The 27638-nt window shown below is 41.6% G+C and overlaps 1 protein-coding gene and 1 pseudogene across 5 annotated transcripts; both read right to left on the bottom strand.

Moving 5' to 3' along the window:
- Positions 1 to 108: 108 nt before the first annotated feature.
- LOC112263117 lies at positions 109 to 13311 on the bottom strand (annotated as a pseudogene).
- Positions 13312 to 19282: 5971 nt separating this feature from the next.
- LOC112263115 (LIM/homeobox protein Lhx6) lies at positions 19283 to 24964 on the bottom strand. 5 transcript variants are annotated; one of them, XM_042294891.1, is made up of 9 exons: positions 23876 to 24375; positions 23553 to 23683; positions 23000 to 23182; positions 22674 to 22795; positions 21465 to 21685; positions 21082 to 21182; positions 20770 to 20865; positions 20420 to 20600; positions 19283 to 20187 (listed from the first exon to the last, which is right to left on the bottom strand). In XM_042294891.1, the coding sequence occupies exons 2-9, from the start codon at positions 23553 to 23555 to the stop codon at positions 20105 to 20107; spliced, it is 990 nt and encodes a 329-aa protein (XP_042150825.1). In that variant the 5' UTR covers positions 23556 to 23683; positions 23876 to 24375; the 3' UTR covers positions 19283 to 20104. The 5 variants fall into 5 exon arrangements, with proteins under 5 accessions (XP_042150825.1, XP_024294880.1, XP_024294879.1 ...); XM_024439112.2 differs by lacking the exons at positions 23553 to 23683; positions 23876 to 24375 and adding an exon at positions 24420 to 24964 and having other exon boundaries at positions 21082 to 21176; XM_024439111.2 differs by lacking the exons at positions 23553 to 23683; positions 23876 to 24375 and adding an exon at positions 24420 to 24964 and having other exon boundaries at positions 21465 to 21682.
- Positions 24965 to 27638: the final 2674 nt, after the last annotated feature.

The raw sequence follows: 27638 nt of genomic DNA, 5'->3' as shown, positions 1-27638 counted from the left end.
TATGTAACCATATGAAACATATCATACTAATTTCAGTGTTACGGATTTATTTTGACTATATTACGTCTAGTCTACGACACCAGGCTGAAATAAAGGGACTCACACTTCCTCTCCATCCAGCAGCCGCCTGTAGGTGGTGATCTCCAGCTCCAGGTTCTGCTTAATGCGCAGCAGCTGTTCATAGTCGGTCTTGTTGCGTTGCATGCCCAGACACAGCTGGGACAGCTCCTCCTCCAGCTGACACGGAGTGGCTTGCAGACGGTCCATCCCCAGAGCATATTTATGGCTGCTCCCTCCCAGGTTCCCCTCCAACACACCCACCTGCATGGGGACAGACTGGACAGGCCACGGCAGCCAAGTTAGCCTTCTGTGTTTAGCTAGATATTGAAGTCGTCACTAACCTATGACGCTAGTGTTATACTCAGAAATGGTAGTAATGTGATAGTTGGTTACTACTACACCACTCATCACTTGAATGCTAATGTTGTACACTGACATGGCTGCCAAATTGTTGTGGCTTGTTAAACACCTAGCTCATGCACTGACACAGCAATCAAGTAACTGTAGTAAACACCTGGCTCACCACTGTTCAAACTAACATGTTAATATTATGCACACACAGCCAGAAGAGGCCTGTTCAACCTATTGGGGGGGTGGGGGAATTCTCACGCTCCAAAGAGAAAACAAGACACTCACAGCCAAGGTAACAATCCACGATTCCAACATGGATTGTCTATTCAGGAAAAACAGGGTGATGAAGGAGTCGCTACTAGACATACATGGTCGTAGCATGCGTGAAATTTTTTTTTTTTCTGGGATTCCTAAGGACGCATCCAATAATCCAGAGGGCGTGATCAGAGAATTCATGCAATCCGCCTTGAAACATCCTATAGAGACTGTAAGTAAGATGGCTTTCCACTGAGTACACAGACTTGGAGCTCGGAGCGACAAGACCAAGTGTCCCCGACCGATCATTGCAAAATTTGTACACTACCAACAAAAGGAGCTGATCAAAAGCAGGGGAAGGGAGCTTAAAGGGACCAAATTCGGTCTCAATTACCAATTTCCAAGGGAGAAAAACGAACATGCCTTTATCATTATGGACAAACTCTTTATAGATGGACAACTATTCCGAGACAGCTCCATAACACCATGGCTGTACTAAATTCTACAGGGACTTCAGGTTACGAAAAAAAGGAATGGGAACTGTAAAAATATCAGAACATTATGAAGTGGATTTGAACACACACATACTCAACTACATGCTTGCTTACACATATGGACTTATACATACACACCTGATCTCACTCTCTTCTCTCACTTTTCTCTTCTCTTCTCTCCCCCTCTCTGTCGAGAACTGTTTTATAATTTAATGTGTTTATTGTTTGTCTATCTTTTGTATGTATTTGTCTACAAGTTTATATATGTTTACAACACGCAAGGGGAAGATATCAGAATAGAGGCATTGGGGAATAATAACATATTGTATGGAATACATTTGTACTGTAGTGAAGCCGTCTCTAGAGTAATGCAAGGTCTCTCATGATCATGTGAAACGTCAATTGCTATGGAAATGCTGGGATGTGTTTTTCAATTATGTTAAAGGTAATTATGATGCAACGGTGACGGTGATACGATATGGATTACAATTATCATCATGAATATTAAGGCTATGCACACTACATGTTACACACAGACACTCAACCATGCAAACTGGCAGCGTTATTATTTATTTGGACATCACACATTATAGTCTTACTTTTAAGACTATAATCGTCATCGTACGCACACAATAGTCATCGTACACACTCTCACTAAATCACATCCAATCTCATACACATCCCCCTACTCAGATTTAGCACATACATAATATCTTGTCTCAATTTTCTAACAGGTGTGGCATTGGCTCACAGGCAAGGGAATAAAACAAATACTGCTAGAACCTATTTCTTGAATTCTAAATATCAGACATTTGAAAGCTCTAGTTTTGACCGTCATAATATCTCTGATGGCAGGATAAGCACTAATTATGGTCAATTTAGACTGAGAATAATATCTAGTTATTGTAAGGGGTGAAATAAGTATAGCCAGTTATAATTGTAATGGTTTAGCAGATTATAAAGAAGAAGAAGATCAGTATTTACATGGCTAAAAGAAAAGGAATATAACATATACTTACAGGAAACTCACTCTACATCCTTAGACAAAGTTGTGTGGAAAAAGGAATGGGGTGGTGAAATAATTGGACAAAGGAACTCAAAGGGTGTGATGATATTAATTAACAAAAATGTCGATCTGAATGTGCAAATAGTCAGGATTGATTGGAAAGTGGATCCTTTGGAATTTGAAAGTGGACGAAAAAGAGATTTTGCTCGTTAATCTATATGGTCCAAATCAGGATGATCCATACTTCTTCTAAAACATTTATACCAATTTATTGAACTTAGAGGCAACAAAGGATCTAATCATTATGGTAGGAGACTATGACACAGTGTTATGTACCTCAATGGACCGTAAAGGTAATCACTCTACAAACTATCATCACCATCACTTAAGGAAATCACAAACACATTAGCAATAGTAGATATTTGGAGACTAAAAAAACCTGGCCTAGTGAGATATACATGGAGGGGACTTAATCAAGCTAGTCGTCTTGACTACTTTCTTGTCTCTTTCTCTCTTGCATCAAAGGTTAAAAAAGTTTTAATAGGAGACAGAATGCAATCGGATCATCATCTAATTGGCATTCACATAACTCTTATAGATTTTCCACATGGACGGGGATATTGGACATTTAATCCAAGTTTACTGGAGGACAACTTATTTTTAACTAAGACAAAATAATTTATAACTGAATTTTTCCAGTTTAATATAGGTTCAGCAAATCCCCTTATTGTTTGGGATACCTTTAAATGTACCTTCAGGGGTCAATTCAATATTCATCAATAATAAAAAAGCAGTTTCTGGCTAAAGAGACAAGGGAACTCCATGAACTAATAGTACATGTAGTTAGCAATAAAAACGATACTACAGAGATACAAAATAAGTTAGAGGAAAAACAAAAAGAACTTGAGGAACTTATTCAAGAACGATCTAACGTAATCTATTACAAAAATAAAGCAAACTGGATGGAATATGGAGAAAAATGCACAAAATTCTTCCTGAATTGTGGAGTGCTCACAAATTCATTGTGAGCACTCCACAATTAATTTCAATAGAAAACTTGCAAAAATAGACAAGATCCTGCAACCATGGAGAGGTAGATACCTGTCTATTTATGGATAAATGCCTTGATTAACTCCTTAGTCATATCTCAGTTTACTCACTTATGGCGCTGCCTACTCTGATGATTCGTTTTTCAAAATTATATGAGCAAAAAATATTTTGCTTTATCTGGGACATTAAACCAGACAAAATAAAACGTGCATATCTATATAATGAATATAATAATATATAAAATTAATATGAATTGGTTGGGTTGAGATTATGAAATATAAATGCACTAAACCTCTCTCTAAAAGCTTCACTCATTCAAAAGTTTTATTTGAACCCTAAATGGCTCTCAAATAGATTAATAAGAAAAGCTCATCCATTGTTTAAAAACTTTTTTCAAAGTATCTCTCTTTTTCAAACAAGAATTGCAAAGGTGGCTACAATTTCAATTTCATCCCCCTGAAAAGATTGAACAGATATTACAACAAATATTATGGCTGATCCCAAATGTGCTGGTTGATAAAATACCTGTATTTATGGGAAAGATGTTTGAAAATAGTATTTTGTTCTTAAGTGATATTGTAAATTGGAATTGTAGAGTTATGTCCTTCATGGAGTTATCAGAACTGTACGGGAAGATCTGCTCAATCCAAGAGTACAACCAATTGATTACAGCATTACCCCAAAAATGGAGGAGGCAGGTGGCAGCGGGAGGAGGTAGGGAATTGGTCTGTCTGCCCAATATGAAGGATCAAAACTGGCGCAGGAATATAAATAGCCTAAATAGGAAAGTATACCTGTTTCATTTGAGGTCCAGGATGTTGACAACTGTGCCATACAGCTTGCAAAAAAGTTGGGAAGTGATTTTTGATGTACCGATTCCATGGTACAGGGTGTATGAGTTGATACACTGCTCAAAAAAATAAAGGGAACACTTAAACAACACAATGTAACTCCAAGTCAATCACACTTCTGTGAAATCAAACTGTCCACTTAGGAAGCAACACTGATTGACAATAAATTTCACATGCTGTTGTGCAAATGGAATAGACAACAGGTGGAAATTATAGGCAATTAGCAAGACACCCCCAATAAAGGAGTGGTTCTGCAGGTGGTGACCACAGACCACTTCTCAGTTCCTATGCTTCCTGGCTGATGTTTTGGTCACTTTTGAATGCTGGCGGTGCTTTCACTCTAGTGGTAGCATGAGACGGAGTCTACAACCCACACAAGTGGCTCAGGTAGTGCAGCTCATCCAAGATGGCACATCAATGCGAGCTGTGGCAAGAAGGTTTGCTGTGTCTGTCAGCGTAGTGTCCAGAGCATGGAGGCGCTACCAGGAGACAGGCCAGTACATCAGGAGACGTGGAGGAGGCCGTAGGAGGGCAACAACCCAGCAGCAGGACCGCTACCTCCGCCTTTGTGCAAGGAGGAGCAGAAGGAGCACTGCCAGAGCCCTGCAAAATGACCTCCAGCAGGCCACAAATGTGCATGTGTCTGCTCAAACGGTCAGAAACAGACTCCATGAGGGTGGAATGACGGCCCGACGTCCACAGGTGGGGGTTGTGCTTACAGCCCAACACCGTGCAGGACGTTTGGCATTTGGCAGAGAACACCAAGATTGGCAAATTCGCCACTGGCGCCCTGTGCTCTTCACAGATGAAAGCAGGTTCACACTGAGCACATGTGACAGACGTGACAAGTCTGGAGACGCCGTGGAGAAAGTTCTGCTGCCTGCAACATCCTTCAGCATGACCGATTTGGCGGTGGGTCAGTCATGGTGTGGGGTGGCATTTCTTTGGGGGGCCGCACAGCCCTCCATGTGCTCGCCAGAGGTAGCCTGACTGCCATTAGGTACCGAGATGAGATCCTCAGACCCCTTGTGAGACCATATGCTGGTGCGGTTGGCCCTGGGTTCCTCCTAATGCAAGACAATGCTAGACCTCATGTGGCTGGAGTGTGTCAGCAGTTCCTGCAAGAGGAAGGCATTGATGCTATGGACTGGCCCGCCCGTTCCCCAGACCTGAATCCAACTGAGCACATCTGGGACATCATGTCTCGGCTCCATCCATCAACGCCACGTTGCACCACAGACTGTCCAGGAGTTGGCGGATGCTTTAGTCTAGGTCTGGGAGGAGATCCCTCAGGAGACCATCCGCCACCTCATCAGGAGCATGCCCAGGCATTGTAGGGAGGTCATACAGGCACGTGGAGGCCACACACACTACTGAGCCTCATTTTGACTTGTTTTAAGGACATTACATCAAAGTTGGATCAGCCTGTAGTGTGGTTTTCCACTTTAATTTTGAGTGTGACTCCAAATCCAGACCTCCATGGGTTGATAAATTTGATTTCCATTGATAATTTGTGTGATTTTGTTGTCAGCACATTCAACTATGTAAAGAAAAAAGTATTTAATAAGAATATTTCATTCATTCAGACCTAGGATGTGTTATTTATTTTTGAGCAATGTATATAAAACGCAAGATTCAAGACAAAAATTATTATATAGAATTCTTGCCACCAACAAAATGTTGAATATTTGGGGCATAAAGTCATCGAAGCTCTGCAGATTTTGTTGTGAGGATACAGAATCAATAGACCATTTATTTTGGTATTGCCCTCAGGTAGCCTGTTTCTGGTCTCAGGTTCTGGAATGGCTGAAAATGCATAGCATTGGTCTAAAATTGACCCTAGAAATAGTACTGTTAGGAGATCTGGAGAGACCGGGCCAGTCACTTGCTAATATACTAATACTCATAGTAAAAGTATTTATCTTCAACTCACAATCTGTGGATTCTATTCGGAGACAAGTGGGAGGGGAGTTGCTGTGTGGGAGATTGACCATCATTCTAAGATAAAAGTAAAAAATTGTTTTTAAAAAAAAAGTCAAAATAAAACAATAAAAAGTCTGTTTGAATGACATTGAGGGGCAGTGTTTTTCAACTAACGCCGGTTTGCTTGAGGCTGATGCTGTGCAGGTGTTTGTACACATGCATATACACACGCTCATTCAAATTAACATATACTAGAACACACATATACATGTAGTGACAGACATGCACACAAACATATACAGTTGGCATTGCTGTTAAGATTTTAGTTGTCCTTGATGTCCTTTGTTTTAAATGTATTATTTTGTTTTATTATTGTTTTTGCATTGTTGTTTGCTGTTTTCTTCTGTCTTTTCCTTTTTTTCTCTTTAGTTCTTTCGTTTGGTTGTTGGTGCATTGGGAGGTTCTTGGGGGTGGGGAATGGAATTAATTATTTATTTTTCTTCTTGGGGGAACTATGGGGGATCTTTGAGGGTTCGGGTTCACACTTTTAGCCTGGTGGTAGATTTGTCAACGTGCCCTTGAGCATTGCATTGACCCTGGATGCTTCTGTGTGTCCCTTTGAATGGGAATCTGTTGGATGACTGGTATGATGTAGTTGTTGAGCGGCTTCACTGCAAGTGTATTGTATGTTTCGGATATTCAATAAATACATATTTTTAAATACAGTTAAAAAAAATAGAGTTAACAAAATATTTACTAAATTTAAAAAAATGTCATTAAAAGTAACACAATACAATAAGAGGCTATATGCAGGTTAGTTAGTACATAATTTGTACATGTGGGTAGTGGTAAAGTGACTATGCATATATAATAAACAGTGAGTAGCAGCAATGTTAAAACAAAAGGGAAGAGGCCTTCCTCTGACACTGCCTAGTATATACAGTACCAGTCAAAGGTTTGGACACACCTACTCATTCCAGGGTTTTCCCTTTATTTGTACTATTTTCTACATTGTAGAATAATAGTGAAGGCATCAAAACTATGAAATAACACATATGGAATCATGTAGTAACCAAAAAGTGTTAAATCTAAATATATTTTATATTTGAGATTATTCAAAGTAGCAACCCTTTGCCTTAATGACAGCTTTGCACATTCTTGGCATTCTCTCAACAAGCTTCATGAGGTAGTCACCTGGAATGCATTTCAGTTAACAGGTGTGCCTTGTTAAAAGTTAATTTGTTCGTTTGAGCCATTCAGTTGTGTTGTGACAAGGTAGGGTGGTATACAGAAGATAGCCCTATTTGGTAAAAGACCTTGTCCATATTATGGCAAGAACAGCTCAAATAAGCACAGATAAATGACAGTCCATTATTACTTTAAGACATGAAGGTCAGTCAATCCGGACAATTTCAAGAACTTTGAAAGTTTCTTCAAGTGCAGTCGTAAAACCCATCAAGCGCTATGATGAAACTGGCTCTCATGAGGACTGCCAGAGGAAAGGAAGACCCAGAGTTACCTCTGCTGCAGAGGATAAGTTCATTAGAGTTACCAGCCTCAGAAATTGCAGCCCAAATAAATGAGTTCAAGTAACAGACACATCTCAACATCAACTGTTCAGAGGAGACTGCGTGAATCTGGCCTTCATGGTCAAATTGCTGCAAAGAAACCACTACTAAAGGACACCAATAATAAGAAGAGACTTGCTTGGGCCAAGAAACACAAGCAATGGACATTAGACCAGTGGAAATTTTCCTTTGGTCTGGAGTCCAAATTTGAGAATTTTGGTTCCAACCGCTGTGTCTTTGTGAGATGCGGTGTGGGTGAACAGATGATCTCCGCATGTGTATTCCCCACAGTAAAGCATGGAGGAGTAGGTGTTATTGGGTGGGGGTGCTTCGCTGGTGACATTGTCTGTGATTCATTTAGAATTCGAGGCACACTTAAAAAGCATGGATACCACAGCATTCTTCAGCGATACGCCATCCCATCTGGTTTGGGCTTAGTGGGAATGTCATTTGTTTTTCAACAGGACAATGACCAAACACGCCTCCAGGCTGTTTAAGGGCTATTTTACCAAGGGAGTGATGGAGTGCTGCATCAGATGACCTGGCCTCCACAATCCCCCGACCTCAACCAAATTGAGATGGTTTGGGATGAGCATAGTGAAGCAGAGAGAAGCAAAAGCAGCCAACAAGTGCTCAGCATGTGGGAACTCCTACAAGACTGCTGGAAAAGCATTCCAGGTGAAGCTGGTTGAGAGAATGCCAAGAGTGTGCAAAGCTGTCATCAAAGGGTGGCAATTTGAAGAATCTCAAATATAAATATGTTTTGATTAGTTAAATATGTGTTATTCCATAGTTTTGATGTCTTCACTATTATTATACAATGTAGAAAATAGTCAAATAAAGACAAACCCTTGAATAAGTAAGTGTTCCTAAACTTTTGACTGGTAGTGTATGTCTGGACAGAAGGGGTGTGTGTCTGGACAGCTAAAGGTTATGTGTTTGGACTGAAAGAGGGCGTGTATGGACAGAAGGGGGCGTTTGGACAGCTGGAGGAGAGCTGCAGTACCTGCTTACGCAGACTGTCCAGTTCCCCCTCCAGAGCCTGTAGGAAGCGGCATCTCTCGCTGAGCTCGCTCTGAGCACAGTGCAGCGCCTCACAGCTCTCCTTTACCTCCAACTGCACTGACTCCAGTGGCAAAACACACACATTCATCATAAGTGTTTATGCAGTAAACAATCAGGCTGACACTGATGAAGTATTCCATTGCACCAGCAGTGTTGCGTACACAAAGCAGTCATGAGTACATCTACCCACATACAGTACAATGTACACAAATACAGACAATTTACTGCAGAATACTTCTACTCAGTCTTAAGAGTGATATGCTCCTGAGCTCAGCTGAGATCCTCATCATTACCATGCCAGACTTCTCACTGACCTTCTTCGGGTACCAGATCTCTGAGTCCTCCTTGTTCTTACCAGCAATGCCCTCATACTGGATCCGCAGCTCAGCCATTATGGCTTCAAGATCTGGGCCCTGGGCCGCATCCACCTCCACCTGTTCGTTGGTCATACAGGCCTTCATGGAGCCCCTTTCCTACAGGCACACGAGAGCATGGTTGAGGTCAACTCCATTTCAATTCAGGCACCTCAGGAATTCAACTGGAATTACAAGTGAAAATAAACACAACCCTGATGGTAAGGCGCATGCATAGTTGGCCACATTCTGGACACCACGCATGGCTGTCTAAACACACTCTCTGTGCTTGCGTGATGTGTTTGTGTGTAAGTGCACAAGTCTGACCATGGTATCTACAGACAGAAACTGCAGAGAGTACAGGGTCATTTTACTCACAATCATATTTCAGTGACATTCAACATGCCTGGGGGAGAGTAACTGTACTAAATTTAAATATTTTTACATTTAAAACACAAATACCTCTGTTACAAAAAGCACGATTTGTCTATAATAATAAACATAATTTTAAGGTAAAAAATATGCCTTAGGGACATACCATATGAATCCTCATGTTTTTTGAAGATGTAATTCATATTTAAGAGTATGTGCAATGGGACAATCCAGAATCCAACTCTGTTTCCTGCAGCGACCCTCCACTGAACCAAAAACTGTTTGACAATGTTTGAGGTGATTAGCTTGATGTGTAAATACTCCTCAGTAATAGGTGGACCTGTTATGACTTGACCTTTGACCCGTGCAGCAGAGCTCTCACCTCATCATGATTCTTCTTGAGGAAGCAGAGGTCCTCCTTCAGGCTGCCCAGATCTCCTCTGAGGGTAGCTATGATTAGGACGTGGTCTGACCTGGCCATCCTCAGAGCAAGACAGTCCCTCTCTACAGACTGGCACAGTGGGGCCTCAGCCTCCCATCTAAACAGATGAATGGTAACCGAGACATAGACACACTCACATATGTACACAGGCATGTACACGCACACGCACACACACACAACCCTACCTTGGTCAACAGATAAATCGCCACATACTGTGAACATTGCTGCATTCCAACATTTGACTGTATAAAATCAGTACACTGTGAATACTTACAGACCTCGACACAGACTGTACTCTGGTGCCTTTTGACTTGTGCTTCACCTTGCCAACCGCAGATACCTCTGAAACGGATGTCACCTTGATCCTATCTATCATGGCCAGTGTGAACTGATGGCCTCCTTTCTGTCTGAGCGCTGTGGGAACAGGCTCTTTTTTTCTCAGCATGACAGAGAGCTAATTTATCCAAAGTGCAATGCAGTTTAGCACCCCATGTGAATTTCTCAGACTGGGAGGCAAAAGAATAGCCCCTCTAAGTTGGCACTCACTTGACCCTGAATCCATCGGGGGCCAGCTTGGCATTGTCAATCTCCAGCATGATGCGAGCATTTTCCAGGTTCTTCTTTCTCACCTGAGGAGTAGCAGGGAGGAACATATTTACTTTAAAGTTGGATACTAAAGCACACAGGCACACATATGTAAGTGTCCCATTGCAGGAAAGCGAAGACGGATTGAATGTAATTGTGAAAGCAAAATGTTGAGGAGCACAGCCGGGCGCATACATGAGACGTTTATGGAATAGGTCTACACAAATGTAAACAATAATTGTGTGTATTGTAAGCTATAATGGTGCACAGTTACTGACTGGCTGATTACATACATTTATCATCACGGCCATGTGGGAGCTGACCTTCACACCAATGGCATGAGCTTGGGCCATCATGCCCTCGATGTCGTGACCTTTGGGCGTCCGTTCCAGCATCAGTGGTTTGATCTTGAACTCTAGCTCAGCGTTGGGTCGCTCCAGGGAGCACACCTTGTTCAGGTAGTTGGACAGCAATGCATGGTTTCGTTGTCGCTTGCGCCCACACCCATGCCATTCAGGGAGGAGAGGGTGCCCAGGACATTGAGCCCATTCCCCACAGAGAGGGAGTGGGTGAGGGACAGGGTGCTGACAGAGGACAGGGAAGACAGGGGCCTTGGAGTGACTTCGGTCACCACCGCTGTTTCTCAGAGACATGCTGGAGAAGGAGCGATGGCAGACAGTAGCTGCTTAATGAGAAAGTAGAGGCCATGATGTGTTTCTGCTGCGCTGAGGCACAGTGGTGGAGGGGGTAGAGATGTGTCAATTGTCCCTAACTGGCCAAGCTGCAAAACCAGAAGTTCTACAATTTCTCTCGTAAAAATCTGATTTTAAACCAAACCACAACCAACATTACTAACCAGAGTAGAGGATATGAGAATCCTCAGGTGAGCTGGGCTGTGTCACCGATGGACTGGCTCAAAATATCTGTGTAGAGGGCAGAGCCACCATGTACGTATCCAATCAAAATGATCCACTACTAGAGTGGAATGGAACACCCTAGAGCAGTGTTTTTTGAATAACCTTGAAGTGGTTCCCGGGGGCATCCATGAACCACATGAGGAAATCTGAAGTCACGAGCAATAGAAAACAAAATGGTTGGGATAATTAAGATGTTAAGGTTACTGGTTACATTCTTACAGCTGTAGTCTGGACGATCATAAGTAGCAGTCAACACCTAAACACTGTGTGGAGACAGACCTATTTACATATCCAATATGCAAAGTTGATAGGCATCGCTTTTGACTTAATTAAGGAAAGAGTGTCACTCAGTGGTAAAAAAGGGTCTATTGTATTTATGGGCAAATATATTCCTTTTCTGAAATCGCAAAACTGATTTTTATTATTTAGATGCATTTTAATTAAACAATTTAGTGTAATATAGAAATCAAATACTTTGTAGGCCTAATCATATGTAATTAACTAGAAATCAGACACTGATTTCTAGGGGAGAGTGGGGTAAGTTGAGCCAAATGGTTAGTTGACCCACTCCTTGTTTCTAGGAAACCATACACATAATGAATCATGTGATCAAATTAGTAGGAAGAGGTCATCATTTCATAGAGTCTGTGAAGGAAGAAACCACATGGAAAAAGTGGTAAGCAAGTTAGGTCCCAAATTATTTTTTTCTTCACCAAGTCAAATGAATGTATTGTGTTAAGAGGTTTCATGATACTTCCATCTACACCAGAGTAGGTTGTTTTAATATTGTTCTATGCATCAGTTGGGGTCTCTAGGAGCTGCAATATGAGGTCTTAAACCTAGCCTGAAAGTGAATCCCTGTAACTGTGTGGACTAATTTAGTCAAAATGTTTGCCTTGGTATGTTGAGCCAATGGCCACCAAACCCCATACAAATGTTACATGCATAGTATTTTTGCAATGTGTCATGCTCAGCTATGAAAAGCCAACTGACATTTCCTCTTGATGTGCTGACCTGTTGCACCCTCTACAACCATTGTGATTATTACTTGACCGGTCATCTATGAACGTTTGAACATCTTGAAGTACAATTTGCCCTTAAAGGCCATGTGCTCTTATAATATCCACCTGGCACAGCCAGAAGGGGACTGGCCACCCCTCAGAGCCTGGTTCCTTTCTGGGTTTCTTCCTAGGTGCCTGCCTTTCTTGGGAGTTTTTCCTAGACACAATGCTTCTACATCTGCATTGATTGAGGTTTGGGGTTTTAGACTGGGTTTCTGTACAAGCACTTAGTGACATCTACTGATGTAAAAAGGGTTTTATAGATACATTTGACATGAACTCAAGATGCATTTTTATTGTACAGAGCAGACATCATCATGCCCCATGTATACACATGTAAACAAGCAGGGGTTTAGACCCCTTGAGGTTCTTGAGAGAGCAGCCAAGGAAGTGAGAGAATAGAAGAAGTCCATTCAAGCAGCAGCAAGGTATATGAGAAATGACAATGATTGAATGACACCGAAGAGGTAAATTGACAAAAAAGAAAACTAATACGTACCTGTCACAAATGACAACGACTCTTGCTAGAGACTGCCATCATTTTTTATATTTTGTATCCGCAGGTCTTGTTATTTTATTACATGCCTGTTTAGAAGTGCCTTTTAATCACGTGTGCTCTGTTATTTACAACGATTGCCTTTTACTTAACTTCTGGCATTCTAATGTGCGAAATTGAATTGCATGCCCAAAATTGACATGGACTACATTGATTTGAGACAGCTGTTGCCAATTCACTATCACCTCCTCCCTCCCCAAACTAATATCTAAACACGCCCCAGAACTAGAGTTAAAAGGAACCAGAACTTACCTTTGGCACGAATTTGGACCAGAGACCTCTCGGCCAACAAATGGCCACCTTGTTGCGTCTGCTCGCCTGCTTTGGGATAAAGGCAAATCACAACACTATCAATAGCACTAAGGAGGGTGCTATTTTCTAAATGTTTGAGGGACTCCAATTGTTGGCCAGTACATGCTTTAACTGTATGTTTTGTGTCCCCTGTTACTGCAGACATCGGGGACACGCCCAGATGCAAATGTGAGAGGCTACACCCAATGCTACAACCCAGCAGGCCCTGTGCAGAGTGAGAGAGAGCCATGCAAGCAGCCACCGACAATTGAGCCAGGCTACCAAAAGCTCAACTCATACAACCCTCTCTGTAGCACTACTAACAAAAGTGGTTATTTCCAGCATATGAGAGATTCCAGTTGTTAGCCAGTACATGTTGTAATTGTAGACACGGGAGACACGCCCAATGCAGCTGCGAGAGGCTACAACCAACGCTACCACGTTGCCGGGCTCGTGTGGACAGCCGGTGACCAGCTTGCCCTGCTCAGGAGGTAGAGCCGAACGAACCTTGCTGGGAAAGAGCCGAACCAACATTGGCCACCACTCTGTGAATCAGCTGGTGTTTGACTTTGCTCATAGTTAGCCTATAGCCCTAAATCCTAGCCCATTTTTACGTAGTGATATTGTTTTATGTAGTGGCATTGTTAAAGCTGAATTTATAATAAAGAACCTTTGCTTGTACTTTGGCCAGTCTGGTTGTTTGCCGTGGGATTTTGGAACTCTGCATTTGACATTGCCTGTGCGAAAGAGGCTATGATAGGCACACAGTGACATGAAGTCTGAGCTTGCAAAACATATCAAGAATCTCATGGACCAGTTTCACTGGCTTTAATAGCCTCATGCAGAGAACTTGACTATGAATTGGCACAGCGGAACAACGTCCCAGACAACTGGTCAAGAAACGGAAGGTTAAGTGATATTGAACAGATCTATATCTGAATGTAGGCATATATTATACAATGTACCACACCCACATTCCATGAATTTGTCACGAATCCCGCTTCCTGAGTCTGTGTTTGCCTGTGTTTCTGTCCTGGAGTGTGTTTCCGGTGTCCTGGAACGCACCCTGTCTGGTTGCCGGGCGAATTAGCTTGTTGGGAGATCAATGTTCACCCGCACCTGTATCCCATCAGTAATCTGCACACCTGTCCTGATCATCACCTCTCCCCTTCAAAAGCTCTGACCTGACATCCATTCCCTGCCGGATCATTAGCCATGAACAGTATGTTGTGCCATAGTATCAGCCTCAAGTTGGATAGAATTTGTTTTGTTGTTTTTTTACGTATTGCCTGCCTTAAACTTACCTCCGTTTGTTCTGTCTTCAGTTACTCACCCGGATCATTTACCCCATTCCCGCCTGGTCGTTGGAGGATTCCGCTACCCCATTGGATCCACCTATTTACTCCCATCAACTCACCACCGCTGCCCGCTACGCCACCTGGATATATCTTCACATTCACTTGTAAATAAATACTCACCTTCTTCCTACTCTCCTTGTCCTGGTCTGCTTCTGGGTTCGATTTTGAAAGAACGTGACAGAATTAAACTTTGTCCTACTGTCACAGGACATCACGCACTTAACCCGAGGTCAGCTCAACCTACACTGTCCCTGTGCTCAACTCACCCCATACCAAGAGACCACTTTTTTTGGAAAAGCTATGTTTTCAAAATGTATGTTTACATGAATTATGATTATTTCCAGGGATACACATCCTGAAATATATGTAGATATCTTTGTTAGAATACTTCCCTTGACGTGATACTGAATGAAAAAAATAAAAAATGTCTCAACTTACCCCACTCTCCCCTAATTCTGTCTGAGAGGGCAGGGGTATATTCTGTAAGCTAAAAGGCTGTTTGGAAACGTCTACTCCCCAGTCTTCCAGATGCCTGATCCCCGGTCCCTGCCAGAACAATACAATTCAGCAGCCACAGCCGGGATGATGCTTCCAAGATGTTACCAGTGAATTATAGGGTAATGAGTGTAGCCAATCATTAATCAAACTCAAGTACTGCTTTACAGTTGTAAGATGTCACCCTGATAAATAAACACATTTTTGACTCACGCTGAAGTTTCATATTTATTTTTGCAAAGTGGAGGGTGGGCTTTGAGCCAAAGTTAATCATTTGTATTAGCTATTTCCTCAGTTTACCTCAGGGGTAGGCTACTCCTCATGTTGAATTCACATCTGTATGGTTCTTAGTGTAGTACTGTGTGCTACTGTAGGAATCGAAGCTTATGCTATTTATGTTCTAGCATTTAGAATCCACTGTGTACAGTCTACATTTTTAGAAGATTCTCACATTTCTCCCTTATTTGACAAAAATGCACATGCAAATGACTGTAATACCGTTCAGTATTTTCTTAAAAAACGAACTCGACATAATGTCCATAAACATGATGCTCTTGGCCTCAAAGTGAAGTGTTTCTCTCAGCACTGCTCTGCTATAGACCGTTGTGGTCTGGTTTTCAACCACTAGCCCTCAGCCAGCTAGTTTGGGTTTCAAAATAGAGAGTGCAGTTGAACTTCCTTCATGAAGACATTTCTTTTGTCTTGTCACAAAAGCAACTGATGAATAACGCTACATGTCAGAAATACCTTAAATACGAGGTTAAAGTGCAACTATAGTGTTCCAACAACAACATTTCTCTAATGCTTAAAAAAAAAGAAGCCACAATCAACCCATATTTTGTGTTGAACTTGCATGACTGGGAATCTCCGTATTATTCTTGATATCCGGTGTGAATACTCTGGGGAGAATGACAGAGGAGCCTTTTAGCGAGGTCAACAAGTTGAGGCATTCCGAGAAAAATATGCTTGCCTTTTTACTAGCCCACAGTATTTCATCGTCAGTACCTATGCTAGATAGTCTAAGCCCTTCTGTGAGCAATATTCCCGTTTCTGTCATTTGTCTCTGTAACTTCATTGTGATACACCGTATGGATGAGACTTTCTCACAACAGAAAAAAAAGATGCACATACAAAAACAAAAGCAGGCAGAGAATGAAAATGAGACTTCAGAAATAAACGTTGTATTCGGAAGAGGAAGAGGAGGAAGAGGAAGATTCTCTCAGCACCCGTCAGCACACTTTTGTTGACTGTTGCGAGAGCTGTTGAGTGCTGCTGATCAGTATGATGATGAATAGCAGGAGCAGTGATGTGATGTGAATACGCAGCAGAGCAGAGACGAGAGGTACTGTAGATGTAATTGCTCATCAGGGGAGCTACGCTGTAATTCTGAAAGAGGAATCCTGCAATCAGAGGCCTATTCATTAGCACAGGGGCCTCATTTCATCTGTAAACACTTGAGCCCGCCAATCACAGGGCAGACGCATGACATTATGACAAAAATGAGAGTTGTAACTACCAGAGATGCTTGTGCATGGAAAACCGTGGCTCTAAAACCTCTATTCTGTCTGCTTCATGCTTTCATGCTTTTAGAGAATTTGATTTGACAAAAAAAAATCTAATTTGCGTTTATATCTCATTTAGTTGGACTGTAGCCCAGAATATGCCTGATTGATAATCATCTGTTTATTATTCTACACAAAGGCAGTTCTTTGCATGAAATAAAATGAAAAGGTCGTTTCACAGATTACATCTAGTAAGGTTCAAGAAAGGCAAATCAGATAGATATAGCGGATAGCATTGCTTATTGGTGGTGTCTCGCAAAACCAGTCACATCGAGGAATTAAGATTTATTTTTTACTTGGTTTGATTGTAAAAGCATGACCAAAAAAGGGACTTTGAATATAATGTAGAGACAAAGTTATACCATTTTTATTTAAAAATAATAATTATTGAGTAATTACAATGAATATTAAAGTTCCAAACTGTTCAACTGTTGTACCTGACTGTTCTTCTTGCCCATCTCTCTCTGTAATCGACCACATCTTGAGATTCCGTTTCCTCCTCTTTGTCTTTGTTTAGATGTGTCAATGTCCACTTCGTTGCTCCACTGATGTTGGGTGGGTTTCGTATCTCCCCTGAACCACACCTGGCTCAGTCAAAGCATGCCCATCTCTAATTAAATCTTCAATAGTCAAATCAGAGCACAAGGGAAGCCATTGTTGCTGCTTCTATCTACAATATATACCCCTCTTTTTACTGTAGCTCTGGTTTCTGTGTCCCTCCACACACAGTGTCACTGGGTCAAGAAACATGCAGTCATGTATCTAGCATTCTTTGTCTCCTAATGCAGCAAGAACGTGTTCTGGGTAGAAGTTTCCCATAAGCATATATCTAGGATCAGCTTACTCTCTCAATCCTATACCTAAACCATTAGGAAGGAAAATGCTAACCTGACCTTAAATCAGTGTCAAAGGGAAACTCATCTACTCCTACTCCCAAGAGCACCAATGGTCAGTCGATTGCTTGGTATGATGTGGTTATTGGATGTATGCCCTCTTGTGGTGAAGAGTGGTCCTTCTGTGCATGCATGTGTAGGTTGATTTCACTAAACACTGATCTAAGGCCAGTTATGCATTCTCCCCTTCCTAATGGTTGAGGATCGGTTGAGTAAGACTACGCTGATCCCAGATCTGTGCCTGCAGGAAACTTTGATAATAGCGGACCGGTGAGGCTGGATGTATCTTCATTTCAATTGGTCCTATTGGCCTTTACCAATTCACTTAAAACATTTGGAATCCTTGAGATTCTCAAACAACAGACAGAAACCTTCCAGTACATCCTCTTCTTGGTTAAACATACTTTGCTGGTGCTGTCATGCATTAAATTCAAAGCACATGTCCCTTCATTGAATGCCAACAACAAGATTCTTTGATTTCAAGTGAATTCCCTCTGACAGAATTATAGAGAGAGAGGTTGCGACTGGGATGCCAGATATGTGAGCTCCAGACAGAGATGTCTGTTGCTGATATTTTAGCATGGAATGATTGTGGTTTCCATTTGTTCCACAGTATGTGGCAAGAGTATCAGAGCTGTTCAGTGGGAAGGGATTTAACTATCGTGTGTGTGTGTGTGTGTGTGTGTGTGTGTGTGTGTGTGTGTGTGTGTGTGTGTGAGTGTGTGTGTGTGTGTGTGTGTGTGTGTGTGTGCGTGCGTGCGTGCGTGCGTGCGTGCGTGCGTGCGTGTGCGCGCATGTGTGTGCGTGTGTGTGAGTCCTGTCAGAGTATTGTTCCTGTCTCACTTTCATAGCATATGATAAGACCTGTTTAACTCAATGTACGATTTCACAAGAATTGTAATTATGTGAGCTGAAAACACTGTATGTAATGAGTCTGAATAGGCTTGTTAATTGAATTACTGTGATGTGTAATCCGTGTTTCACTTCAATTTTATAAGGCAAGGAATAACAGGTGGTAAAACATGTTGAAGCATTGTACTGCTTGTTATCAAGGTGCGTTGAGCTGGATTTTTCTCTAATTTTGTCAAATTCTAAAATATCAGGGAAGACGGACCGTCGACCTACTTGAAGAGAGCATTAAAATGAGAATTGATCCAGCCAAAGTGTTAAAACAGATAACTGGGTCCCTAACAAAGGAAACGGTCAAGACTATATTTTCCTGGGTTCATTATTCTGTGTTTTTTTTGCCACAAATGCAGCTTGAGTGCTGCCAATCAATACAACAATTTCAGATTAACACAATTAAATGGATTTATGGAATTAAACAGAGTGCTAGATCAATACTATACACAGAGTTAAACGCTTTAAATGGTTCTTGCCATCGGATTGATTGTTGCGGACGTTAAACACATAGGGACTAAATTGGGGACCCTCAACCTGTAGCTTGACCGTTACATACCTATGAATATTGCTGTTAAATACAGGTTATGAAGGATACTTGGCCTTTACCGGGTGGCCTGGTGGATTTAATGTTGTTCAATGAGTGCAAGGTGCTTCTATCAGCGGGGTGAGTGGGTGGATGGATGTGTGCACGCGCATTTGTGAAATAATAAGTTAAAAGTGTGTATTTTATCTTCAGCACAGCATTCTCCGTGTTACACAAGATGATTGGACTTAAATCCTTAACGTAAGATTATGGCACCGGGTGTTGTCAAATCAATCCCGTTAATGGCATTGGTGCATGAAGGGATCACTAAGAATTAAATCCTTCATGTCTTGCTGAAAAACCAAAGTGTTTTATTTCTAAGTGAATTTACGTGAAATTATCTATTTTTTCAACAGATCTATTTTTCCAACACTCTTTTAGGCACATTTTATTACATCGGTAAAATATGTACAATTTACAATAAATGATTTCTTTCATTTGAAAGCATTTTTAAAAGTGCTTCTTGGTGAAGTATCTTTTTTGAATAAATAAATGGACACAAGCTTTCCATTTCACAAGCGAAATAAGTAAATAGAACACACAAGACCGCCTCTCTCTAAACACACAAGATCAGAAGAGTCTTCATCCTCACCTTACACAGAAATATGTAAGTCCATGCATGGGAGGGTTTTATACAGGAAAACAAGCAGACGGAGTAACAGAAAAAAAGTCATATTTAAAACGAATGGAATTGAAAAATAAAATACCTTCAGTACTATAAGTTGATGAATAAGAGAATGAAAAATCTGAATCCGCAGTGATTGAATTGAAATTTTGTGTTGGAAGAGTCTTCCTGTTCCTAACCCTGGTCCTGGAGATCCAACTCATTCCCTGTCAAGGAATGGGTGGTGGAATCTGGTCCTGATGATTACCACATTTGTATTGAACTGGGATGTTTTTCCCACGACGATCTAAAGTCTAGCTGCCTTTATAAAAACCGTCCATCCATTTGAATATGTGATATCTCCACCTTGATATACTATGGAGACGGTAAAAGTCCTCTTGTGTAGTAAAATGGAAGAGACAGATGTTGAACTGTTCTCAGAGGTTTGGGATGGAAAGGTCCGCGAGAGAGACGGCTTGTGGAGGAGGTGGTCTCAGGGGCATGACTTAGTGGCTGATGGGCAACTGTGGTAAGGTCATGCCTGGGTGGATGAGGTGGTTAGGGGAGGACAGCATTGAGAAGGGATGACCTGTGCACAGGAAGCAACAGAAATATATATATTTTTATTAAATGCAATAAGACTAAATACATTGCACAAGAAGCCATATGTGATGTGACGTGAACTGAAATACACTATGGGTAGAATCATATCTTTGATCATGTTAATTGGTAGAGTAAAAAAAGTTGAAAATTCTGTTAGAGCCAAAGTCACCTCGATGTACATGTATGTTTTGTCCATCGAGAGGGAGTAACCAACTCACTGTCTATATATCCATGCAGAGCCAGCAGGTGTGGTCTGTCAGGACTGCTGAAGGGGGAGTAGAGGTTGTCTGGCAGTGAGGGGGGCAATCTAGAGTGGGGGTAAGGGGCGCCCTGGAGGTGACCGTTGTGCTGGGTGGGAGGATGCTTTTTATGCCTTGCTCTGCAGTTTTGAAACCAAACCTATTGAAAATGTAACATTACTAAGGATCATTGAATGGCATATGCAAGACGTAATCTGGTAAAGATTAATTATTTTATCATATCAAATGATCTATTTTATTACATCGTACATTCATTTTCAATATGTCTAACAACATTACACCCACTAGTTTGATATTATCATACATACTTGTATGACCCGTCTGCTCAGTCCTGTCATGTCTGCCAGCTTCTGTAAGGTCTGGGTATCAGGGTTGTTGTCTTGGTAAAACTGAGACTGCATCACCTGAGAACACACCGAGCAAACTCAGTCACGAAGCTACATACTCAGCTGTATGTTCACCGAATCAAGCAAATTCAGTCAGACAGTCAAATTCATCTGAATTATGGAAAATGTAATACTGAAACTATATCACCCCGTCACTCCGTCTCTCTCTGTCACACACAAATACTGTGCATACTTTCACAGACACTCACACACATAAACACACACCTACCGTACCTGTAGCTGCTCAGCGCTGAAGGAAGTGCGTGCTCTCTTGGCTGGTTTGGGTTGGCCATCTTGATCAGAGGGCAAGGCTCCCTCTAAAGTGAGACCTGTCCCTAAGTCCCAGGCACAAGAAGGAAAGAAACATCACCACAGAGTTTAATATTGTTCACTTTAGCTAACCTGAAAGAGATCATACACATGCAATTGGTGCAGGTGCTGGATATCGAAACATAAATTCCTCTGGGTAAGACATGTATGACACGAATTATGTCTGAATTCTTCCCCAATACAGTTTCCCACAGGGACGAATCCTAACTTGAGAATATCCCATAGATGGCTCATATTTGGGTACCCTGCTCCCTGACATTGTCTGAGACACCCGTCGGAAGACCTACCGTTCTCCGCCGCTCTCTGGAGGTTCTCCACCATGGTGTCATAGTGGGCCCGACAGAGCACCCTGCCCTCCACCAGACCAAACTCCTCCCCCGTGGACAGCTGCCTCTTACAGGAGTAGCAGGCGAAGCAGGCCAGGTGGTACACACTGCCCCGTGCCCGCCGTACCCAGTCAGTGGCAAACACCTGGCGCCCGCACTGGCTACACTTGGTGCCAAACCTACTGTGATGAGACAGAGATGAGAAGGGGGCATTTTTAGTCGGTCTTTCACTGCTACTAGTTCAAGTAAATGTGTGATCAACGGAAATGTTGTGCAGGTCAGAAATAGAAAGAAACTCTTATTGTAAAAGATTACCAACAGCATTGCTTTTCCAATCTAATTTCACTTTAGTAAAATATAACTGAGCCTCCTGTTAATTAAAACAATAATAGCAACAGCAATGGGATAACAATAGCAATATAATGATAGAATAATGATAATACAACAATAAATAGTGTTTAATTAGTTGGCATGCTACAAACAGCCTATAGACCCGCCAGTTTATGATGAAGATTTGAACTTTCTGTGAGTGAGAAAAATAGCCCTTGATAAATTAAACAGTATTTTAGCAGTGGCCCTGGTTGAAGGAGGGAATGATGAATTGATAAATGAAGAACAACGAAAACGAATAGCTTAAATGTAGTGATCTCAAAGATGTAAGAATCATTATTGAGAGTAAAAATGTTGATAAAGTCCACCATATTTTCAGTAAAGGCAATAATTTAAATATATCTAAAGAGAAACATTCCGAAGTAACTTTGACAAAAAAATGGGTATTGGGTGTAAAAGTGTTCATATTTCTGATGTTAAAAATGGACTATGGGTTTATTTGGATAGCCGTGGTAACATATTTGTTTTTCCTTTAATAAAGGTAATGCGTGTCTATGAATTGGTGTGATTTAGACGTTACAACGATACAAAAAAAAAAAAAACAGTCCAATCCTGTTTACTTGCCCCGAGACATAAGAACACAATGTATTTTTTGTTTAAAAAAAATCTATATACCAACGGAACAGAATAGAAATAGGATACGCTCAGTATAGTCAATCTTAAACGATCTCCCTGCAATAAGATGTGATAAGTAATCCATTGTTTGTGAACATTAGAGCCAAACATAGAACATACAGCACCCTACATTTTATGGAAAACAAATAGCAAAACTTACCCTACCTGAAATAATCCAATTTGCAAAAGATTTCTTTGTTTTTGATGTAGCAGCTATTGTGCTGACGTAATGATACTCTGCAGACTGAACACTCCAGACATCCCACGTGCCAATTCAAATTGTTCACCTGCCATGAGAAATAAATACTCGTAATAATAATAATAATAATAATAATAATATAATTTGTTTGGGGTACTTATTCTATAAAATGGAAGGAACTTGAAAGATTATGCAAATATGCAGGCAACTTGTGAGGAAGAAATAGGTTTGAAATTGAATCGTAAATGATACTTGATTTGACCTGTGTAATAAAAGGCATTATAATGCTTACCTTCAGTAGGTATCTGTCTTGGATCTCTGTGCCGCAGCTGGCACACTGGTTTTTCCCGGTAGACCGAACCGGCGTCGGGGAGGCCAGGGTCGGAGGCGAGCACATAGGCGGTGTTACCGGAGGACTGGGCAGGAAAGGAGCCTCTACTTTCACATTCTCGTGAGGCTCCCCGTCGGAGTGAGACTGAGGTTTGGGAGAGATTTTTCTTGTCATGATCTTATAGTGACCTGGATGCAAGGTAAAAGGCCTATAGACTGTATGTATTACAGGACACATGGCACCGTACAGGACAAGCCCTCATCGGTTACAAGAAAAACAAGCATTGTGTAGAGTAGGCCTAAATGCAAAACAATTAAATCGAATGAAATGGGCTTACTACAACAATATGCTACTGAAAACAAAACTTCAAAGGCCTGTCACAAAAGTAAACTATGAAAATGGGGTTGGGAAATGAAAAAAGGGAGTCGAAGTTCGGCCAAGTCTCCAATGATCATGTCGAAGTTCCTATTTTGATCACATTAAATCGTTAATGTCTTACATTTTAATAACTCACCATTATGAAGCTATTCTGTTTGTGGAAAAACAGCCGTGTAGACGAAGCCTGGAGCTGCGACTGAAGTCTGCTCTGCGCCCTGCTCTGCTTTGCGCTTTCGGCTATGCATCCCTACCAGCCCATACCTCAAGCTATATCCGGTGCAAAACAATGAATAATACTTTCTCAGGCATTTAAACCCTGGCAACAAAAGATAATTTTGATGAAGCAATTAGAATTAGGATTTCTTTTCCCCTTTATGTACAACCCGTAGGCTACCTCCTAAAATAATCGCATAGCCTAATAGTTCCCATGCAATCGAAAACACTGAAAAGATGGACTACCTGCAATTAGTGATGGCTTCAAATGCTCGAGATTAGAGGCAGCCAGGGTGTCAATTTCAACTGTCAATCAGAGAAGGCATCGCGCCACCAGAAGAATTGCATATTTTAATTTTAATAGCCGTAATCGAAAATCGAATTTCTGTACACAAGACTAGGATGTGAAGAGGCTCTTGAACGTCGCACTATTCATAGGAGACAATGTACATAACTTGAAACATAAAGGAGCGTGATTGTCTCGGCTTCGCTTATGATAGGCCACTTGAAGCTCTCTTGGTGATTATAACGGTATTCAAGAGTGCCAAAAATCTGGGTTTGGGTGGGATTCAGAATCCATTTTGGCCTTCGTTTAAACGAAATTACGCTAGCACAAATGTGAAATGTCTATATAATTGTCATTAAACATAGGCTGGAGCGTGGAAAACAAAAAAAACAATCCGCTAGGATATTTCAGAGAGCAGCGTAAAGCAAATAAGTATTCACTTGTAATGAGTCGATAGCCTATAGAGCATAGGCACATTTTGAAATGATATGTCATGTGATGTACCTGATCAACGAACACATTGTCCAATAAAACTTTGTTCTCCTCTGGGTGTGGGGACAGAGCTTCATTTTTCCAGTACATGCAGGAGACCCGTTAACAACTGTGAAGAGGCAGGCGGTATCCAAATCGGTCCCGGGATGGGTTCAGTAGCGAATTATGATTTTACGCATGACAAATTACAAACAGCAAAATGCATTTTCCCTGGCTCGAAACTCCATAAATATAAGTTGAATTATCTAGGACAGTTAGCCTTTTTTGTTTAGTTTATTGTCACTGCCTGTTGGTGTTTATTTCCAAGATACAGTTCTTTGCATTGTGTTGTTGAAGCTGCAGCCACTTTCTCTGAATTAGTCCAAATCGAGTGAGCCGTGGCGTGCGATGTATCCGCATGCGCTGAGTTGGGTAGGCCTATCCCGCGCGCTCTCCTCTGTGTCAGTCGGTGCGTTCAACAAATTCAGCGACCGGTGTCCATTCAAGAAAGCTCTTGAGCGGCTGGGGACGGGCAATAACTGGTCCTTCAGGCACTCCCCCTCCACCTCTTCAAAATGGAAGTTACTCCCCGTCTGCTTTGAGAAGAATAGGAATAGGTGGGTGGCAAAAAGAGCAGAAATCTGATTTTTTTTTGGCATACAACATAAGCATAAATATGAGATATACAGTTGATTAAATAAATACCATTATGTAAATACAAAAATGTGGCTTTAGAAAAATGTAGAACATGGTTTTTCACATTCATTGTGTGCAGTAGGCCTGCTTGTGATGATTTGAGGGTTGATTCAGCAGAATGCTTACGTTCTTGCTAACCCGAAAGATACTGAAAATGTTCAAATACACACAATATCAAACACAAAATCTAGGTCTACTTATTTTATCTGGTTTCTTACATTTAAAAATCTCTCAATATACGTGGACATGTCAGATGCGTGTGTGTGTTCCATCAAAGTATGCCTCCCCATAAAACCATGCCGCCCATCTTTCATGTCGAGAGAACACACTGAAAATAGTGTTCAACGTGTTTGCGAGGACATTAAGTGCTCCTTGGAGGTATGATTTGTTGCACATTGGGATTGTTTCAGGAACCTCTATTGATTTAGGTCTGCTTACGTGTTCTGAAAGAAAATAAACAAAGGTGATTTACGTATGAACCGGAGGAGCGTCATTGTCCAGAGTGTTACAACAATATATTCAACTGTGTCAATTCAGGGGAGTGTCACTTTCCCAGACTCCACCTGCAAGCCATCCATGCAGATCTGTAATGGCACAGCATGGGATTGTCAGTAACAGGCTTCTGCTGTCTCCTTCAGTCCTTCTATATTATGAAGTAGAATATTCATGCAATTAACTGTAAACTATGATCCTACTGTAATACATTCAAATAGAATAGATGACTCTTTCTTTTCTGTTTAGTCATTCTGTAGCCTTGGAAATCCCAGACCTATGCTGGAACATGGTTTACATTGTGGGAGGCAACCCATCTGCCTAGAGAGACTAGTCATTCTGTAGCCTTGGAAATCCCAGACCTATGCTGGAACATGGTTTACATTGTGGGAGGCAACCCATCTGCCTAGAGAGACTAGTCATTCTGTAGCCTTGGAAATCCCAGACCTATGCTGGAACATGGTTTACATTGTGGGAGGCAACCCATCTGCATAGAGAGACTAGTCATTCTGCACTGCATCCTTTGTGTTTGCTTCTTCAGCTGCTGCTCTAAGGACTTACTGTAAATCAACAAAATGATGAAGTGTGTTAAGATTGGCTGTAACCTAAGATAATAGGAAAGTTCGCTGACGGCGATGTGTCACCTGCTGCATCATGTGCTGTTCTGTGGATGTATGAGACGAGGTGCAGCGACAAGACCGTGTTCCTGTTGCCCTGCCTTTCTGGTAGGTAGACTACATCTGTCCATGTTCCACACAGAAAATAAGTGTTCAGTACCCCACCTCAAAAACAACAACCTGCATTACACATGCTGAAGCCATCACAGTCACTGAATAGGCCCCATGGACAGTCCATGGGGCAGTACGTCGAGGACAGATGACGTGTCGTTGGGTCTGTGTGAACGCATGTGTAAGATGGGGATGGGGTTGTTTTAGGACGTTATTTATTTGTGCGCTCAGTGCATAGAGGGGAATTGTCAGCGTTAAGGAGGAGTCCTATTGTTGCACTTGGAAAACAAGTAAACTGGAACAACATGTTCTTGTCTGTCGGTCTTTCAGTATGTAACAGGTAAACAAGGCTCTTGAAGCGTTACTTCATTATTTGAGGTGACAGGGGAGAGATGGGATTCGGAAGATGTTACATTTTATAGATTCCCTCATCATGATAGGTATTTTCTCTAATGCCTATTCATGTAGGCTACAGTATTTGCTTTGTTCTGAGTGGGTGAAACAAACAGCCCCATCTCATGGTTAATACCAGTTATCACATATTGCCACGGCACAATCAATCTATTACTAGTCTAGTCCAAAACTGTTATACTAGTCTAGTACAGGATTTGGAATAGCTTCCAGCTCATTTTTACTGAAATGTTTTTGACCAGATGTCTATGTCCCCTTCAGCATAATGTGGGACAAGGCTCACTAAAGTATGTTGATCTTTCCTGTGCAGTTGAGGTAAACTCACACCCCTCTGTATCGTTCGAGGGTTTTCCCCTGATGGTGTCGATTACAGATGTCCTGCACACACACACACACACATACACACACACACACACACACACACACACACACACACACACACACACACACACACACACACACACACACACACACACACACACACACACACACACACACACACACACACACACACACACACACACACAGCCTGACAGAATGACAGATGCTCTGCTTGGCATGTTCGCTGAAAGAAAATGTTTGGGGAAGGAGGCAGCGAAGCCCAAGCCCAACACTGGGACCTTATCTTGTTTCTGTAGTACCTCTGCCACTGTGGGCTTGTTTCACCATACAACACACTGATAAACATTGTGGAATTGGAAATGATGGGTGAACCAACGGGTGTTGGCAGTTTATTATATTCATATTTCCATTGGTCAGTTATTGTGCTTCTACACCTGCATTGCTTGCAGTTTGGGGTTTTAGGCTGAGTTTCTGTACAGCACTTTGAGATATCAGCTGATGTAAGAAGGGCTTTATAAAGAAATTTGATTTGATTGTAGAGGAAGAAAATACAAGTTTGTTCTTGCTTACTTTACATTTATTA

This window comes from Oncorhynchus tshawytscha, linkage group LG12, assembly GCF_018296145.1.
Source record: "Oncorhynchus tshawytscha isolate Ot180627B linkage group LG12, Otsh_v2.0, whole genome shotgun sequence".
Lineage (NCBI taxonomy): Eukaryota > Metazoa > Chordata > Actinopteri > Salmoniformes > Salmonidae > Oncorhynchus > Oncorhynchus tshawytscha.
Note: the sequence above shows the minus strand (reverse complement) of the source record. Positions and strands in the feature narration are given on the sequence as shown.